This window comes from Procambarus clarkii, chromosome 19 (genome assembly GCF_040958095.1).
Source record: "Procambarus clarkii isolate CNS0578487 chromosome 19, FALCON_Pclarkii_2.0, whole genome shotgun sequence".
Taxonomy (NCBI): Eukaryota; Metazoa; Arthropoda; class Malacostraca; order Decapoda; family Cambaridae; genus Procambarus; species Procambarus clarkii.
The window spans coordinates 20,851,128-20,869,146 of record NC_091168.1 but is presented as its reverse complement, the minus strand read 5'-3'; the positions used below and the strand labels follow the sequence as shown (position 1 = coordinate 20,869,146).

At 42.8% G+C, this 18,019-nt stretch overlaps 1 protein-coding gene across 1 annotated transcript in view; it reads right to left on the bottom strand.

The window, feature by feature from the left end:
* Nucleotides 1-2,171: 2,171 nt before the first annotated feature.
* The window catches only part of LOC123757513 (myosin-IIIb), a 64,452-nt gene continuing 48,604 nt past the window's right edge, over nt 2,172-18,019 (bottom strand). The window contains exons 17-34 of the mRNA XM_069327091.1: nt 17,721-17,889; nt 16,762-16,888; nt 16,347-16,533; nt 15,737-15,851; nt 15,406-15,582; nt 14,801-14,898; nt 13,856-14,021; nt 13,353-13,459; nt 12,545-12,684; nt 11,724-11,960; nt 10,807-10,919; nt 10,160-10,402; nt 8,328-8,492; nt 7,958-8,052; nt 7,530-7,610; nt 5,210-5,380; nt 4,184-4,529; nt 2,172-3,499 (exon numbers count right to left, since the gene is read on the bottom strand). Of these exons, the coding sequence (XP_069183192.1) occupies nt 4,226-4,529; nt 5,210-5,380; nt 7,530-7,610; nt 7,958-8,052; nt 8,328-8,492; nt 10,160-10,402; nt 10,807-10,919; nt 11,724-11,960; nt 12,545-12,684; nt 13,353-13,459; nt 13,856-14,021; nt 14,801-14,898; nt 15,406-15,582; nt 15,737-15,851; nt 16,347-16,533; nt 16,762-16,888; nt 17,721-17,889 (2,695 nt within the window). The 3' untranslated portion in view covers nt 2,172-3,499; nt 4,184-4,225. The remainder of the gene's footprint in view (nt 3,500-4,183; nt 4,530-5,209; nt 5,381-7,529; nt 7,611-7,957; nt 8,053-8,327; nt 8,493-10,159; nt 10,403-10,806; nt 10,920-11,723; nt 11,961-12,544; nt 12,685-13,352; nt 13,460-13,855; nt 14,022-14,800; nt 14,899-15,405; nt 15,583-15,736; nt 15,852-16,346; nt 16,534-16,761; nt 16,889-17,720; nt 17,890-18,019) is intronic.

The window sequence follows — 18,019 nt, the reverse complement described above, 5'->3', positions numbered from 1 at the left end:
GTTCCTCTGCACCTCTGCACAGCTCTTTATCAACAAGGTACTGACCCTTGTGGCTGCTTGTAGTTCTTGTGATAATACACCTTGTGAGGCCAAAGCAATTCCGTATTTGAATAGCAATAATTGCGTCAAAGTCGCATCTCACGTAAATGTGTGAACAACAAGACTGTTGTGGCCTTTATGGTTGTGAGTTTTATGATTATCTGCATCTTCAGATAAAGAAGGTGACGGGACTCTTGAAGGACTACAGCTGTACGGAGTCAGACGCCTCCGTCAAGGGACAGGTAAAAGTTCACAACGAAACATTCACTCTGAATTGCCAATACAAAATGTAAATAATGAGATATGGTACAAAAAGTGATAAATACACGCAGTAAAGAAAAGGATAAGAACAGACGAAGCTTCACGTCGTCGGAGTATAGATATAAATCCTACAAGATTAGATAAATCCTACAAGATTAGATAAATCCTACAAGATTAGATAAATCCTACAAGATTAGTTTCCGGAAAGACCTGAGGAAATAGCGGTGCTTGGATTTTGGGCACGTGGGCCCCACGGGATTGTTTCAATTGAAGCTTAGAATTCCATATGAACGGCTTCGCCTCGTGTGGGCCAATAGGTTTTCTGTAGTTTTTTGTTTCCATATTATTAATTTTTCGAGTATTGAAAAGCTGTGTACTAACCTAGCTGTGTCCTTCCTTCCCTGTCTTACCAGGTCCAGCTTCTCATCTTTCGTCTGGATCATCTCGCCAAGTTCGACATTCTTGGTTGCTACAGCCTCGGCTTCTCCACCCTGGTGTCGGTAAGGGAGGGAGGGAGGGAGGGACGGAGGGAGGGAGGAGGGAGGGAGGGAGGGAGGGAGGAGGGAGGGAGGGAGGGAGGGAGGGAGGGAGGAAGGGAGGGAGGGCAAGAAAGGCAGGAAGGAAAGGGGGCAAAAAAAAAATTGAAATACATTGAAGAATAAATGGAAAAAAATATAGAAAATTATGTGAATAAGTTCAACTTTATGAAGTTGAATATATATATATATATATATATATATATATATATATATATATATATATATATATATATATATATATATATATATATATATATATATATAATGTATATGTATATATTGGGCCAGGATTCGAACCTGTGATGCCACTGGTCACTCAGCCCTCTGGGGTCACCAGTCCCCAATACCATTTCACCGGCGCATTGCTGGTGGAATGGTTTCTCTCAGTGAGTCTGACTGAATCTTTTCATTCTCCAGGTTGGGAGTTTCGTAGCGACTTATGTAGTGGTGCTTCTACAAGTTGGTTGGCTGCCCCACCATGGCATGTAGACCACCTTCTACAGGATGAGTGGCAGCCTCGCCTCATGGAAGTGCTGGAGGAACACATTTTTCACCCATTTTTCAACCAAGTGAATTCCTGGAAGCCTCGGTATTCAAGGAATCATCGGAACAAAAGGGGTCAAGCTTGAAGGGGGGATTCTGTGATTCCTTTGATGCCAAATTAGCAAATAGGATTTTTCTGTGATTACCAGGTGTTTTCCCCATCCTCTTGGACTGGTTGGTAAAGCGATGGCCTTGCCTCTTGAAAGGTCGATGTTCGATCTGTAATGATTCAAGTGGTTGAGCACCATTTCTTCACTCCGTTCTCGTGTACCAGCTCCTTGTCCTCATATTCCATCTCCTTTACGATATCGCAATTGCTTGTTCTCGTGTTCTCTCTAAACACTCCTCAATCGTCCTTTCTCAGCGCTGTCTCCTGAGGTTTAGAATTAGGTTTAGGGTTAGGTTTAGAATTAGGTTTAGGGTTAGGTTTAGAATTTGGTTTAGGATCAGGTTTAGGTTAAAATAATTTATTATTCTCAGATATGTAAAAATTAATTCAAAACTATTTGAATGTCCTCTTGAATTTCACATTAAAGAGAGTTGTGTGCGTATCAAAGAAAATGAGTTTACCATATTTGTTTTATTTTAAACTATCGATTTATAATACAAACCAGTTATAACTTGAGAATATTCTCTGTTTAGGACAAATGGTCACGTGCCAATTCACAATTAGACTATTGTTGCAACAGTAATATGCTTTCAAATCAGTCACAAATTTCAAGATGGTGCGAATTCATGCATGGATCATTAACTTGTGAGCTGTGAATATTAGGATTAATAAAAGTAACATTTCACTGATTTTTGTGTATCATCTTTACTGGATACTTGTAGTATACCAAACTCTTGTAGTATATCAAACCTTGCAGTATACCAAACTCTTGTAGTATATCAAACCTTACAGTATACCAGACTCTTGCAGGAGACCAAACACTTGTTTATAACAAACTTGTAGTATACTGTCATTAAGAAGGAATATTTAGCTTCTTAACAGGGGAATATCTATCCTCATTATGAGGAAATATTTACACGCCCTGCAAGGTAATATAGGGGAGACATTACTTCCTGTAACACCCAGGCGCAAAGGAAATTGAAATAAAGTTTTCAAATAAAATATATTCCATTCATTATTTAAGGAATAATGAATATATTGTCGGGTAAACATTCGTGGGTTTAAGAGACTTATGTTTGAACAATAATAATCTTGCTATTTAATAACAAAGAGGAATAAGTTAAGAGTCAGTGTAGTGGTGACGCGAAGCAGTGTTGAGTCACTCTTCCAACTAATAAAAATACAGCTGAATAATACAACTACTAAATAACTATTGAAATGTAGGGAGAGACAAAAGGCGAAATATATTCCTATACGACACGACAATGCTCATAGCCAGAGCTATTATGACTAGCATAGCAAAAGAAAAATGGGAAATATGTATATATATACTGTACATAAATATAAATTATATATATATATATATATATATATATATATATATATATATATATATATATATATATATATATATATATATATATAATATATCGTTAGCTGCTAGCTTCATCTATAAGCTAATGCTCGAGTCTTAATAAACTCGTACACTCACTACGCCCTTGCTGTGTGGCCATTAATATACACCACTTTAAAGTAGTTCATGGAAGTAAATCACAGATTCTATGGTATATCAAGATACTTTAATTTAACAATCATTTCTTATGTGCTTTCTCAAATATAAATCTAGTCTAATTCAGCACTACTTCGTTATTGGTTTTCAAACGTCTGATTAATATATATATATTTTCATATATAACCTTCAATAACACCAATGCAGTGTCTTACAGTGGTGATTAAAGATGCTAGATCACCTTCGTGACTTACTCTTAAATGTCTTCTTGAATGGGAAAGTAAGTATTTAGGTATACTTACCTAAATACTTACAATATTTACGTGCTGGTAAGTATTTAGAAAGATCTTACCCCCGTGTACATTAGTCACAGTGATCACAGATGTGAATTTCACTGAAAACAAAGTCTCATGCTTTTGTTTCTTGTCGTAAGAACCAGTCGACGCTCCATACTTCAAGAAAGTACCAACAATAGCTCACACTGTGGTTTCTGAAGCCCTGTAATGAAAAAAAAGAATGATATTTAGCCGGAAAGTAAGTAATTATCACAAAAAAGGTACTAAGTAAGTAATTATCAAAAGAGGGTACTAAGTAAGTAAGTAATTATCAAAAGAGGGTACTAAGTAAGTAAGTAATTATCAAAAGAAGGTACTAAGTAAGTAAGTAATTATCAAAAGAAAGTACTAAGTAAGTAAGTAATTATCAAAAGAAGGTACCAAGTAAGTAAGTAATTATCAAAAAAAAAAAAAAAAAAAAAAAAAAAAAAGGGCACCAAACCGTAAAGGCTATGTTAGAAGTCACCAAACCATTTAGCCAGCAAACTACCCTTGACTTTAGTGACCATTCATTCTGAAGCGAATTAATTTTCTGTGATTTGAGAAACGTTTGAGAGACTTGTGTTGACTGAAGGATTTGTCGAGTCAACTAACTGCCATGACGCAACCCATCATGTTGAAGGTCTTAGAAGATTAGCAAACGCTAGGTGAAAAGATCACTAGAAAGAATGACCTGTATCAAATATTTGTCATACCTTCAGCCGCGAAAAATATTCTCACAATCCTTTAAATCCCCGTGAGAAAGAATGAATGGGAACTTTATTTACATTTTGTACTTTAAAAGCAGATGATACCTGTGTGTTTACATCTCGCATTCATTGAGAAAACGGACATTACACGCGCTTACATCTATACGATCCTCATTGATGAAAATCGCACGTGGCTGTGTTTACATCTTGTAGCCATTATTAACGTCGCAGCCATTGAAGCCATCCCTCTTCAGCTGCCTCTTTCTAATGGTGTCGGTGGGAGCGTAGGTCGTCTTGCGCAAGAACTGTCTGAAGTTGTAAGGTCCGCTGTCGTCTGGCTCGTCGCTGGTCTGTGGGGGAGGAACCTCGACCACCTTTGCTGGGTTATTTGGGCTGTTTGAAGGAGCAGGTGGAGCGTGTCTCTTCGAGGGAGGAGCATTGGACCGGAGCATCTGGCGGAGGTCTGAGGCCGCTCTCATGTTGGTGGTGGGGCTGAGAAGTTCTCTGTGAGAGGGCGAGACAGGAGGAGGAGGAGAAGGTAGTAGTTAGCACGACCACTATATACATCTACATACATATACATAGTCTGTATATTAAGGTATATATTCTCATATATAACGCATAATGTAGTGCTTTATGTGTACCACTGATAAATGTTCTCTGTTATTGCGTACAGAATCCATTGACGTGTGTGTGTGTGTGTGTGTGTGTGTGTGTGTGTGTGTGTGTGTGTGTGTGCGTGTGTGCGTGTGTGTGTGTGTGTGTGTGTGTGTGTGTGTGTGTGTGTGTGTGTGTGTGTGTGTGTGCGTGTGTGTGTGTGTGTGTGCGTGTGTGCGTGTGTGTGTGTGTGTGTGTGTGTGTGTGTGTGTGTGTGTGTGTGTGTGTGTGTGTGTGTGTGTGTGTGTGTGTGTGTGTGTGTGTGTGTGTGTGCGTGTGTGCGTGTGTGTGAGTGTGTGTGTGTATGTGTGTGTGTGTGTATGTGTGTGTGTGTGTGTGTGTGTGTGTGTGTGTGTATGTGTGTGTGTGTGTGTATGTGTGTGTGTGTGTGTGTGTGTGCGTGTGTGTGTGTGTGGTGTGTGTGTGTGTGTGTGTGTGTGTGTGTGTGTGTGTGTGTGTGTGTGTGTGTGTGTGTGTGTGTGTGTGTGTGTGTGTGTGTGTGTGTGTACACGTGTACATACACTAACCTTCCGTCAGACTGACCCACTCCTGCGCTAACCATCACAGCTCCCTGAAGCTGCCTCAGCTTCCTGTCAGAGGCGTCCTCGTTCTCCATGTTCTGAGTCTTGAGTCCCTCCTTCACCTTCTGTATCTTCTCCTGTTGGAGGTTGACCTTGGCCCCGTCGGCACCCGAAGCCCTGAATCAAAGGAAGCCCCAAACTTGAGCATCATATTATCTCCCTTGGGAGATTAATTATCTTAATAATTCTCGAATTGTATTTATTGACATAAAATAAGCATTTTTTGCACTTGTATTCATTTAATCAGTTTGATAACAAGTAGCAGCATATGATTAATAATCTTGGATTGGTTGGTTGGTTAGTTAGATCTAATTTCCTGCAGGGGACGAGTTCAATCCCCCAATAGCCCACGTGGTCAGGCTCCATTTATTTACACAGTCTTTTTTTATCCCAGCTCCTTGTCTTCATATCCCCAGCTCCTTGTCCTCACTTCCTAGCAAGCGCTAGGTAGTGCTATATCAAGATGGCCTTACCTGAGAGAAATTACGGGCTCACCATAGCCCGTGCTACATGGACACTTCGTTCTGAAGAGTTAAATCTAAAACAACAACAACAACTGAGAGAGAAAGGTAAGATACCTTACTTAGGGAGCCGGTCGGCCGAGTGGACAGCACGCGGGACTTGTGATCCTGTGGTCCTGGGTTCGATCCCAGGCGCCGGCGAGAAACAATGGGCAGAGTTGCTTTCACCCTATGCCCCTGTTACCTAGCAGTAAAATAGGTACGTGGGTGTTAGTCAGCTGTCACGGGCTGCTTCCTGGGGGTGGAGGCCTGGTCGAGGACCGGGCCGCGGGGACACTAAAAAGCCCTGAAATCATCTCAAGATAACCTCAAGATAACCATACCTGAGAGAGAGAGAGAGAGACAGGGGCTCCCCCCCCCCCCCCACCGTCAAAAAAGAAGCGTTGGTTGTTACTACACACCAGAAACGTCTAATTAGCAGTGGTTTTCCCGATCTAGAAGTGTACGAGCCTTGGTAACTCACCTTTACCTACAACCACTTGGGCTGGACGGTAGAGCGACGGTCTCGCTTCATGCAGATCGGCGTTCAATCCCCGACCGTCCAAGTGGTTGGGGCACCATTCCTTCCCCTCCGTCCCATCCCAGGTCCTTATCCTGACCCCTTCCCAGTGCTATATAGTCGTAATAGCTTGGCGCTTTTCCTTGATAATTCCTTCCATTCACCTTTACCTTGCGAGGCTGTGGTGCTTGTTTCCTGACTACTTGAGACATGGCAGTATGTGTCCTAAGTACTTGACACACACCACTATGTGTCCTAAGTACTTGACACACACCAGTATGTGTCCTAAGTACTTGACACACACCACTATGTGTCCTAAGTACTTGACACACACCACTATGTGTCCTAAGTACTTGACACACACCACTATGTGTCCCCTTAGTGCTTGACACGGTGCCAATAGCCATATCAAAATGACTGGATCGTCCAGTCGTACTTGTACAGGTATTAAGGTAATTTAGCAGATTATTAAACATTAATATATGTAGTTAATAATTATACTAAGATAATCGTGTATCTAATTGCCTATAACTAAAACGACATGCATGCAAGCTCAATAAAGACCAATGTAACAGTCTATTGTTTTGGGAACGGAATCTTACTTATTTTATTTACTTTTTCAGCAATTTAGATACTTTCAAGCATGAAGAAATATGCTCGGTTACTCAACACTTTAACTAACTCGTCAATGAGTAGCGCCAACTACCCCCCTTACTCATGTGAGATGAGTTAACCTGCTCTAAAGGAATCCCAGTTACTCATAATACTGTGAGCTGAACTACTCTACCATATAGCAGAAAACTAGTTACTCATCATACTGTGAAGTAAACTAACCCACCATACAGCAAGTGTCAAGCAGACCTTAATACTGTGAGGTAAACTAACCCCACCATACAGGAAGTGTCAAGCAGACCTTAATACTGTGAGGTAAACTAACCCCACCATACAGCAAGTGTCAAGTACCCCTTAATACTGTGAGGTAAACTAACCCACCATACAGGAAGTGTCAAGCAGACCTTAATACTGTGAGGTAAACTAACCCCACCATACAGGAAGTGTCAAGTACCCTTTAATACTGTGAAGTAAACTAACCCACCATACAGGAAGTGTCAAGCAGACCTTAATACTGTGAGGTAAACTAACCCCACCATACAGGAAGTGTCAAGTACCCTTTAATACTGTGAAGTAAACTAACCCACCATACAGCAAGTGTCAAGTACCCCCTAATACTGTGAGATAAGCTAACCTCTGGCGCGTACTGTGACGGTGTACTTTGGAGGCCAAAGGAGCGTCCCAGGGTGTGTCAGGACTGTATTCCGGCATGGTACTGTGTTGCAGGCAAAGGTGTTAGTGGCAGGCAAAGAAAAAAAGTATTTCAAAAAAGGTTAATACATGCTTAACAAAATAGATTTCAAAATCGGCTTTTATAAAATAAATTTCAACATCATGAGATATCTACCAGTGAGCCAATATACCACATTAAATATATATAGTAATCACATCACTAACATCACCACTACAACCACAATCATCCACCAAAGTCTACACACACACACACACACACTATCATAACAAGCTCCACCATCACCACTATTCATTCCAAACACCACCACCACTACCATTACTACCACCATCTTCACAAGAGCTACCATCTTCACCACCATCGACACTCACCTATTCATCTCCTCCTGGAGAAAATCGTAGTACTCCGAGACATTGTTATCGATGGAGGTTATCTTGATGAGTGGACGCGGGTGGCCATTACCGGGCTAATGGGAGAAGATAACATTCGTATATTGAGCGACGGGAAACGATAACGCAAGTATACTTAAAAGGAGAAGATATCAAGATTCCAAGACAGTCAAAAAATCATGATTTTGGTCGCATTTGAGACGATACAAGATAAATACATTTTGTGATTGTTTATTTATTCAATTTCAAGGTGAAGTGGAGATAACTTATCCAGCTGGTGTCGTCGTGTATATGTATGCATGTGTGCGTGAGTGCGTGTGCGTGCGTGTGTCTCCCCCCCCCCCTCACTTACCGGTTGGGGAGCTGCTCTCTTACGGTGTTCGTGAATCACCTGAGGGACCTCGTCGAAGCCTCTGGGCCTCTTGTAATCTTTAGGCGCCTCTTGAATCTCCTCCATCCGGACCCCTGGCTTGTGTTTCCTCAGGAGTTTGTGAGCTTCTTGGTTGGACATGTGTACCTGAGGGGAAGATGGAGGAAGTACGTGAGAGAGAGAGAGAGAGAGAGAGAGAGAGAGAGAGAGAGAGAGAGAGAGAGAGAGAGAGAGAGAGAGAGAGAGAGAGAGAGAGAGAGAGAGAGAGAGAGAGAGAGAGAGAGAGAGAGCGGAGTGGGAGATTAAAAAGTGACAAAAGTGTGCTAAAAAAAAGTCAAGAAGAGAGAACACGATGCAGGAATACCTCAGGAGAATATATTTATCCAAAACACTTGAGTGAAGAAAGAACTACTCCAAGAAAGCCTTCAGTATGAACAAACTACTCCAAGAAAGCCTTCAGTATGAACAAACTACTCCAAGAAAGCCTTCAGTATGAACAAACTACTCCAAGAAAGCCTTCAGTATGAACAAACTACTCCAAGAAAGCCTTCAGTATGAACAAACTACTCCAAGAAAGCCTTCAGTATGAACAAACTACTCCAAGAAAGCCTTCAGTATGAACAAACTACTCCAAGAAAGCCTTCAGTATGAACAAACTACTCCAAGAAAGCCTTCAGTATGAACAAACTACTCCAAGAAAGCCTTCAGTATGAACAAACTACTCCAAGAAAGCCTTCAGTATGAACAAACTACTCCAAGAAAGCCTTCAGTATGAACAAACTACTCCAAGAAAGCCTTCAGTATGAACAAACTACTCCAAGAACTCTTCAGAACTTCAAGAACTCTTCATTGATCTTCTGTTAATCTTCAATGAAGGCTTCAAGAAGCCTGCATTGAAGAACACTAGAACATGGAAAAAAATATGTAAACATTTGCTAGAAAACAGATCTCTCATTGCTAAAAACTCTAGTGTAGAATTTACTGTTCCGAGAATAATTTTGTTCAAGGCATGCGGAAAATCAGCAGCAGATAAGATAATTAAAAACATGATTTAGGTAATAACAATCTCCTCCAAGATGATCAATTAAATTAAAAGCCAAGAAAATCAAAGACAATTTAAAATATTTAAGAAATCCAGAACAGAAAAAGCTAGAAAACGTTCAATCAAGAACATCCAAGGCTAGAAAACTTTCAGTTAAGAACACCCAAAGGCAGAAAACTTTTAGTTAAGAGCAACCTAAGGTAGAAAACTTTTCAACGTCTTAAGGAAGAAACCCGTTCAAGGAAAAAACCCCGAGAAAGATAATTTCAAATCCTTAAAATGTCTTCCAGTCACCAAAAGACGAGTCAGAAATTCCCAGATGCTGAAGCTTACGCAGAAATGCCCAGAAATGCCCAAAATACACAGATTAAGGAAAAAACTTTCCAAGAACTCCCAAGATAGAACAATCTTCAAGATAACAGGCCGCACGTAGAACTCTTGAGTAGAGTAAACCTCTTTAAGAACAACCAAGAAGAAAACAGACTATTCCAAGAATGTCCCATACTAGGTACAACCTATAAGAACACCTGTGTTCTTCTCAAAGAACAACATGTTCTACCTTGGCGCATAACATGATATTCCTTATCCTATGGAAGAATGTGTAACCTGTTCATTATGTTCTGAGAGATAAAAGATGTTCTTCCTTATAAGCTGCATAACCAAACATATGGCTCCTTGGGCAACGACCCAAAAAAATGCTGTTCCCTAAATTTTGAAAGAACAAATGAACTGTTCTTCACGCTTTGAGAGAGAACAAAAGATGTTAACTTACACTCTCTGCAAACATGATGAGGCTCGTCATTTTCTTGCTGTTTGTATACCGACCAAGTTCCAGTTCCTTGTTCGACTCCTTGGCCGGTTCTTGGGAGTGTTCCTTAGTCGGTTCCTGGCTCGATTCCTTGCTCGGTTCCTTGGCAGATTCCTTGGCTGCTTCTCTCCTCTCCTTTCTCTGCTTATGCTTGCCCCAGAATTTCTGAATAACCAACGCAGCATCTTCGGCGGACAGTCCCTCTGCCTGTGGGTGAATGGCTGAGTGGTTGAGATAGTCGGTGGGTGAATGGCTGAGTGGTTGAGATAGTCGGTGGGTGAATGGCTGAGTGGTTGAGATAGTCGGTGGGTAAGTGAGTGAGTATGAATATGTGTGTGTGTGTATATGTGTGTTTTGGTGATTTCGTTGTAAATTATATGGGTGGGTGAGTTAGTTGATGGTTGAGTGAGCAGAGGGTCGGTGGATAAAGCTACAGGTGTGTGTGTAGGTGGATGGGTGATTGGGTCTTGGATATATGAGTAAGTGTTTGAATGAAAGCGTAGGTGTGTGGCTTATTTACACACACACACACACACACACACACACACACACACACACACACACACACACACACACACACACACACACACATACACCAACAACAACATTACCTGCAGGGCCTTCGACGCTTCTTCAGGGTTGTCCAGGTGTTTGGCTACCAATTTGCTAAGTCTCTCCTCCAAGATGGGTCCCCACTCCTGGCGCACCCGGTACCCCCTGAAGTCTGCAACAGGCGGAAGAAAACCCGGCTCAGTGGATGATTAAATGGGTGAGTGGATGGGTAATGGGTGAGGGATGATTAACAGGGGTGAGAAATAATGGAAACAATGAGGTATGATTGAAGGGATCAGTGGCAACCGGTTAAGAGGAAAGTCGAGTATTAAAATGATTAGAAGACTGAATTAAACGAGAAATTGGAACAAGTAATCTAACACACTGAAGGAGGTCAATAACGACCCTCTTAGAAACTATACAGCAGGAGTCTATGGCTACTAGGGGAAGATGTCTAGGCAAATGCAGACTAGGAATGTTAGAACTATTACAAATAGGAGAACTATCTCCTATTTTGTAGCACCTCTAAACAAATAGGAATTACGGCACCAAGTATTGGACAACACAGATAAAATATTGGAGATCAGTGTTAAAACGTAGGAATGTTATACTAGGTGCTACGTCGATCTCACAAGTGCTACGTCGATCTCACAAGTGCTACGTCGATCTCACAAGTGCTACGTCGATCTCACAAGTGCTACGTCGATTTCACAAATCCTACGTCGATCTCACAAGTGCTACACGTCGATATCACAAACGCTACGTCGATCTCACAAACGTTATGTCGATTTCACAAGTGCTACGTCAATTTCACAAGTGCTACGTCGATTTCACAAGTGCTACGTCGATCTCACAAACGCTACGTCGATCTCGCAAACGCTACGTCGAGGAAAGAATGGATCAAGGTGTTTACGAGGTATGCCATTCACTATAAGCATCGTTACTGCAAGAGTTCCTTAAGACAAGCTGCTCTTACAAGCTTGTATAACACAAGCGGCCTCCTCCTCCGTCAGAGTCCCATCCTTCAAGGCCTCTCCGAAGGTCGTTACGGTGTTCTTAGAGTCCCGATCCTCCTGTATCCGGCCCTCAGCATCAGTAGCAGCATCCTTGTCCGGAGATGCTGCCTCTTCCTCCGGAGATTTCTTTTTATCTTCTTGATCCAGCGATGACTGCGCTCCGAGGGCTCCCATCATCTTGACTTTCATCCACTGACCTAAAAACACCAACTTACCGCTTAAGGTAAAGTTACATCCGTAAACCAGCGTTCTAAAACTGTCTTAAAAGTCACCTGAGAGAGTTGAACAGCAGGTGCAGAGAATTATGTTAGTTTAAAGCCCATATGTGCATTAGTAAATGCCTAAAAGGTACATAAAGGTAAGGGGAGAGAGAGAGCAACATGGTGGGTGTTGATAACTGAATCATCGGGAATGATTGTGAGTATCTTGGCCTGGTTGATAGTGATGTTTTCGTGTATTTTTTTCCATTTATTTTCAAATTATTTAAATTATAAAAGATTTTGATGATAGAAAATGGTCCTGTAAACCATTCCATAAGGTAGGACTCAACCAAACTATTTTAAGTTGAGAAACTTCTAACAGAGGTTTCTCGGAGTACTCGTACCCCTGGAGGCCACAGTTGGGCACACACGTACCCCTCTTAGAGGTACACATACCCCCCCTAGGGGTACGCATACCCCACAACCGAAGCCGGTCCACCTGCCTGACGACCTCCACTCCACCTGAGGTATACATATCCAGCTTTAGCGTCGACTGTAAACCCAGACGTTTGCAAGCTTACGTGAATCTGTGTGAACGAGCTTCCTCTGGTCTGGCGGCGGAGGAGCGGGGCCCTTCGGAGGAGGAGGCCTCTCGTCCTCGACCACTCGCTTCGACATCTCCGCTTCGTACCGCTTTCGGGTGATCCAGCCGCGAGTGTACCTGTTGGGAGAACACAAGCTGTTTGCAAGGCAGGAACAGGCAGTTGTACTGGAAGAACAGGCGTTTTCAAGCCAAGAGCAGCCGTTTTCAAGACAAGAACAGGCATCTGTACTGGAAGAACAGCTGTTTTCAAGACAAACCACACAATTACTTGGTACGAACAAGCGTTTCAGAGGAAGAAGGACATGTGTAGAACAAGCATTTACACGGAAAGAAGAAAACGTTTCTTAAAGAAAAGGTGATTTCCAGGGGTAAAAAATTTGCATTTCTGTGGAGAGTGCCAAGCACCTCTGGAGAGTGCCACGCACCTCTGGAGAGTGTCACGCACCTCTGGAGAGTGTCACGTACCTCTGGAGAGTGTCACGTACCTCTGGAGAGTGCCAAGCACCTCTGGAGAGTGTCACGTACCTCTGGAGAGTGCCAAGCACCTCTGGAGAGTGTCACGTACCTCTGGAGAGTGTCACGTACCTCTGGAGAGTGTCACGTACCTCTGGAGAGTGTCACGCACCTCTGGAGAGTGTCACGTACCTCTGGAGAGTGCCACGTACCTCTGGAGAGTGCCACGTACCTCTGGAGAGTGTCACGTACCTCTGGAGAGTGCCACGTACCTCTGGAGAGTGCCACGTACCTCTGGAGAGTGCCACGTACCTCTGGAGAGTGCCACGTACCTCTGGAGAGTGAGGACGGAGCGAGCCATCTCCCACTTCTGCTTCTGGTATCGAACCCTGGCCAACCATCGCCGGACGCACGCTTGCACCTGGATTATCCGACGTATCTGTGGGAGAATACGTCTATCTGTGAGAGATTTATCCCAAAAAGGATCAATCTCTTCGGTATATATATGTGATCAATGGAGTGTGTATATATGATCGCATGGGGGTACGTATGTGTCACCTCTGAGAGGTGTATATGTGATCTCATCGAGCGTATATATATCATGGAATACATATATGATCTCATGTTTATATGTGATTTCATGGAGGTTTTCATATATTTCCTTCACAGACGTTTTTTGACACTTAACACCACCACCTTGTTTATTAACTTAACCCCTAGACCTTACTAACCCTTTAATCACTATGGTGACCTTTGACCTAACCAACCTCTTATTCACCAAGTGAACGTGCCACTATATAACCTCATGCATCATTAACCTGACCCTTGACCTTACCTGCTTCTCGTACATCTTAGTAAGAAATTCTACATGGTAATACTTGAGGAACACCTTCGTCTTGCCAAGCGCCCATCCATCCATCTTGAGTCGTAGCAACAAAAGACGACAGTTCTCCCTCGAAGCAGTCACTCGCTCGTCGAAATTGAAGGCCAAGAAACAGTATCTGATGGAGGAGCCCCAGCAGAAGGTAAAGGTCTGGAGGTCAGAGCTTGGAGTGGCAGGTCATGGAGGTTAGATTTCCAAAAAGGAATGTCATGCAGGAGCAGGTGAAATAATTTTGGGAGGACAGGTATTGAACACGTCATGACCTCATGTGTGTCACTGGGGGGAAGATCTCGGTAGTGAGAGAGAGAGAGGAAGATCACTGATCTTGGTGGTGAGAGAGAGAGGAAGATCACTGAAATTGATGGTGAGAGAGAGAGGAAGATCACTGATCTTGGTAGTGAGAGAGAGTAAGCTCACTTATCTCACTGATGATAGTGAGGAAGATCCCTGATCTCACTTTTGAGAGAGATTAAAATCACTGATCTCAATGGTGAAAGAGGTGTTGAAAAAAGAGGTTTGTGAAACCAAAGGGTAAAGCAGAGAGAGATTACTGTAAAGAGAATCTGGAAAGGTTATATCTTGGAGGTTAAAGGTCGGACCTGGAGCCCCTCCGAGACAAGTTAAGGGGTTGAGGGGAAGATGTATGTGTGTGGGGTAGATAAGATGATCATGACGAATCTTAGTGACCTTAAATGTTACAATTTTGAAGCATAAATAATTTTCCCAACGAAAACATAATAGAAAAATTATCTTAATCTTCCATAATAAAAACAATGAGCTGTAACACGAAAAAAAATAAACACTAGAAATTATATGATAAAGATCAATTTTATTGGCAGGTTTATTTAGAGCTTTATTTAGATTTATTTCCACAAAACAGTTTAAAAACCACTCCACCTTCGGAGGAACTCTGGGAATTGGATCCTGTGTGGGAAGCCATGTTGTCTGATGCGAACCGTCTCCATCACACCTGCATAATTCAGCTGCTGTCGCACCTGTCGAAGAGGAAAAACAGGTGATCAGTTGAAGGCCTAACTGCTGACAAATACATTCGCTTCTCTGTGTTATCAAATATGGGTCTTTGTTTACTCAAGGCTGAGGATAGGAAAATAAGGAAAATAAGGAAAATAAGGAGAGTTGTGAGGAGAAAGCAAAAGAAAATCAGAACTACTTTATAGCGCTGGGAAGAAAGCCGAAAAGTAGACAGAGTGAAGGAACGGTGCCCATCAACCACTTGAAACACCGGGGATCGAACGCCGACCAGCAAGAAGAGATTTCCCATTTGTTTCTCGCCAACGCCCGGGATCGACCCCAGGACCAAAAGGATCACGCGTCCAGCGTGCTGTCCGCTCAGCCACCGGCCCCACGTTTATATACGGCCCCACATGTGTGTTTATATAACGTCCGAACGCAGGTATTTTTTTCCAAACACCTCACCAAACACACACAGCTGACGAAACAGAATCACAAACATTTACCCCAAGATAAAACCGTCCTCTTACCTTCGTCTTATCAAAGTGGCTGGCCTCCTTGGCGTCATTGGGCTTTATGCACCTGACGAAGTGAGGCGTTCCGTTCACCATCTTCTGCAGGAGGTCCATGAGTGAGTACCTGAAGTAGGTGGCTACCGTCTGCTGCGCCTTCGTCTGAGAGGCCAGCCCACGGCTGTCGTATTGGTTCTGGAGAGAGAGAGGAGGGAGTGAGTCTACAGTTAGCGACGTGTATCAGTGAGGCTGGTTACAGAGCCTCACTGTAACCAGCCTCACTGTAACCCTGTTCTACAGCAGTGAGGCAGAGGTGCTACCTGTATAAGACGTGACCCGCAGTACTTACATTAGTACTGCCTGCGTGAGATCTGCCCTGCTTCGAGAGCGTACCTCTGGGAGAGCTTCGAGGCGTAGCGTAGTACAGGTTCCCTGTCTTCGTCAGGGGGCACTGGAACAGGAACCTGAAGGCGGCCATGGAAAGGGAAAGGAATGGTGTTAATGGTGTTCACGGGGAATGGTGTTGTTAATTGTGTTCTGGTATGTTATTTACAACTTCAGTTGCAGAAAATAAACTTTTTGGGGATGGTGCAATAGGGAATATTGTGTACTTTCATCATTTCATCTCTGTGTACTTCCCTTCTCGGAGGATTAGTTGGTTTGTGTGCTACCTGTAGGGGGTGTGGGGGGGGGGGGGTGTCCAGTGTATGAAATGTCTGGCTAAGGTGTATATTGGTGTACACGTGATTTTGTACATTGTTTTAAACAACAGCAGACATTCTTTTGCATTCAGTCACTTGCATTCATCAACCTGTATGAATACAAGAAAACGAATACTCTTGTATTCATCTACGTGCACTCATCCACCTGCATTCATCTCTGTGTATTTAACCTTTTTAATTCCTCCACGTGAATTCATCCTCCCTCCCTCACTCGCCCTCCCTCCCTCCCTCACTCACCTGATGATATCGTGGGAGCTCTGTCTCAAAATCTGGATGACTTCGGTGGGCAGGAAGTTCTTGTTCTTCTCGAGGAACTGATGGGTGTCGTACTCGACTTTCCCGGCGAAGTGGCGGATGGTGAACTCTAGTCCTTGGGCCTTGGGCTTGATGTAGTGATGAGACTTAATGTTGTTATGGAACTTTTCTGTGAGGGTGGAGATAGAGGAGTGTGTGAAACTTTGTTTCGGTGGAGCTTTTCTGTGAGAACAGAGATGAAATGGTGGAACTGATCCCGCACTGTATCCTCATATCCCTTCCAAGTGTTATATGCTCATATAGGAAGTTTCGCCTCATAACTACCTTACCTCCTCTCATTCCTAACCTGTATCCTACCTGGCACCCATGATTATGGCACCTTCAGGAGGGACCTTACCTACGAGGGACTGGTCACTGGCATTGGGGAAGCGGCTCTCCTCGTCCAGCAAGGCCAAAAGACCCATTGGCTTAGCCAGAAACATGTCCAAGACGGGGCGATTGTCAGCAAACTCTACGATGTCCACCTGTGGAGAGTGAGAGAGAAAAGGTGTAGGGGAACATAGGCATGAGGGATGGGGGGGGGAAGAGGCAGGGGGCAATCTAGGCAGGTGTGTGAGGCAGATGTGTGAGGCAGGTGTGTGAGGCAGATGTGTGAGGCAGGTGTGAGAGGCAGATGTGTGAGGCAGGTGTGTGTTTGTTTTCCGGATCTGGGTAAAGTATTGAGATATTCGAAGATTTGAGAAGATATATTGTTTTTGTTATATAAATTTAGAAAACCCCTGAGATGGTTAGATTTTGTTGAACAGGGACAAATAAAAATATATAAATTATTAAGCACTAACATTTTATGTCGAAATATCTAATATAGACATTATATATAAATAAATAATCCACAGGTAAATAGTTAAATTCCATTCATTTTCAACCACCTTCTCCTTTATCAACAACCATTAACACCTGTCATTCATTCTAACTCCTTTCAGGTGTCTGCTGGAACTAATTAGCTAGAGCTAATTAGAGTTAGCTAAACAGATCCATAATAACTTCCAGGTTCCAGCTTTCCAGTTCACACCTGGAAAAATTATCACTTTTCCCACACATTTGAAGATTTACTTTTCGTAAGCCAAGTACAAATATAATATTTTAAAGATTATGAGAACATGTAAGATTAAGATTGTCAATTCCTACTTCACCTGTCCTTCATAAAATTACGAAACATTTCTTTACCACTAGCCAAAAAAACTAAAAAAAACAGCAACACCACACACAAAAAACACAAACACACAAGTTTATACCACAGCCAGTCAAGATACAAACACACGCACACACGCACGCAAACACACGCAAACACCTTACCTCAATACCCTCGGCCATATATTCCTGCTGTTCCCACGTAAATATGTGTTGATTAAAGAAGTATTGGATCTGCTCATTGGCTATATTGATGCACAGCTGCTCAAAGGAGTTCTTCATGAAATTCTCGAAGCCAAAGATATCCAGTAGACCTACTGCCAGATTCTCACCGCTGGAACAGAAAGGGAGAAGGGGGAAGGATTTTAATAGATTTATAATGATGTGACCGAGTGAATATAAAAGAGAGAGAGAGAGAGAGAGAGAGAGAGAGAGAGAGAGAGAGACAGAGAGAGAGACAGAGA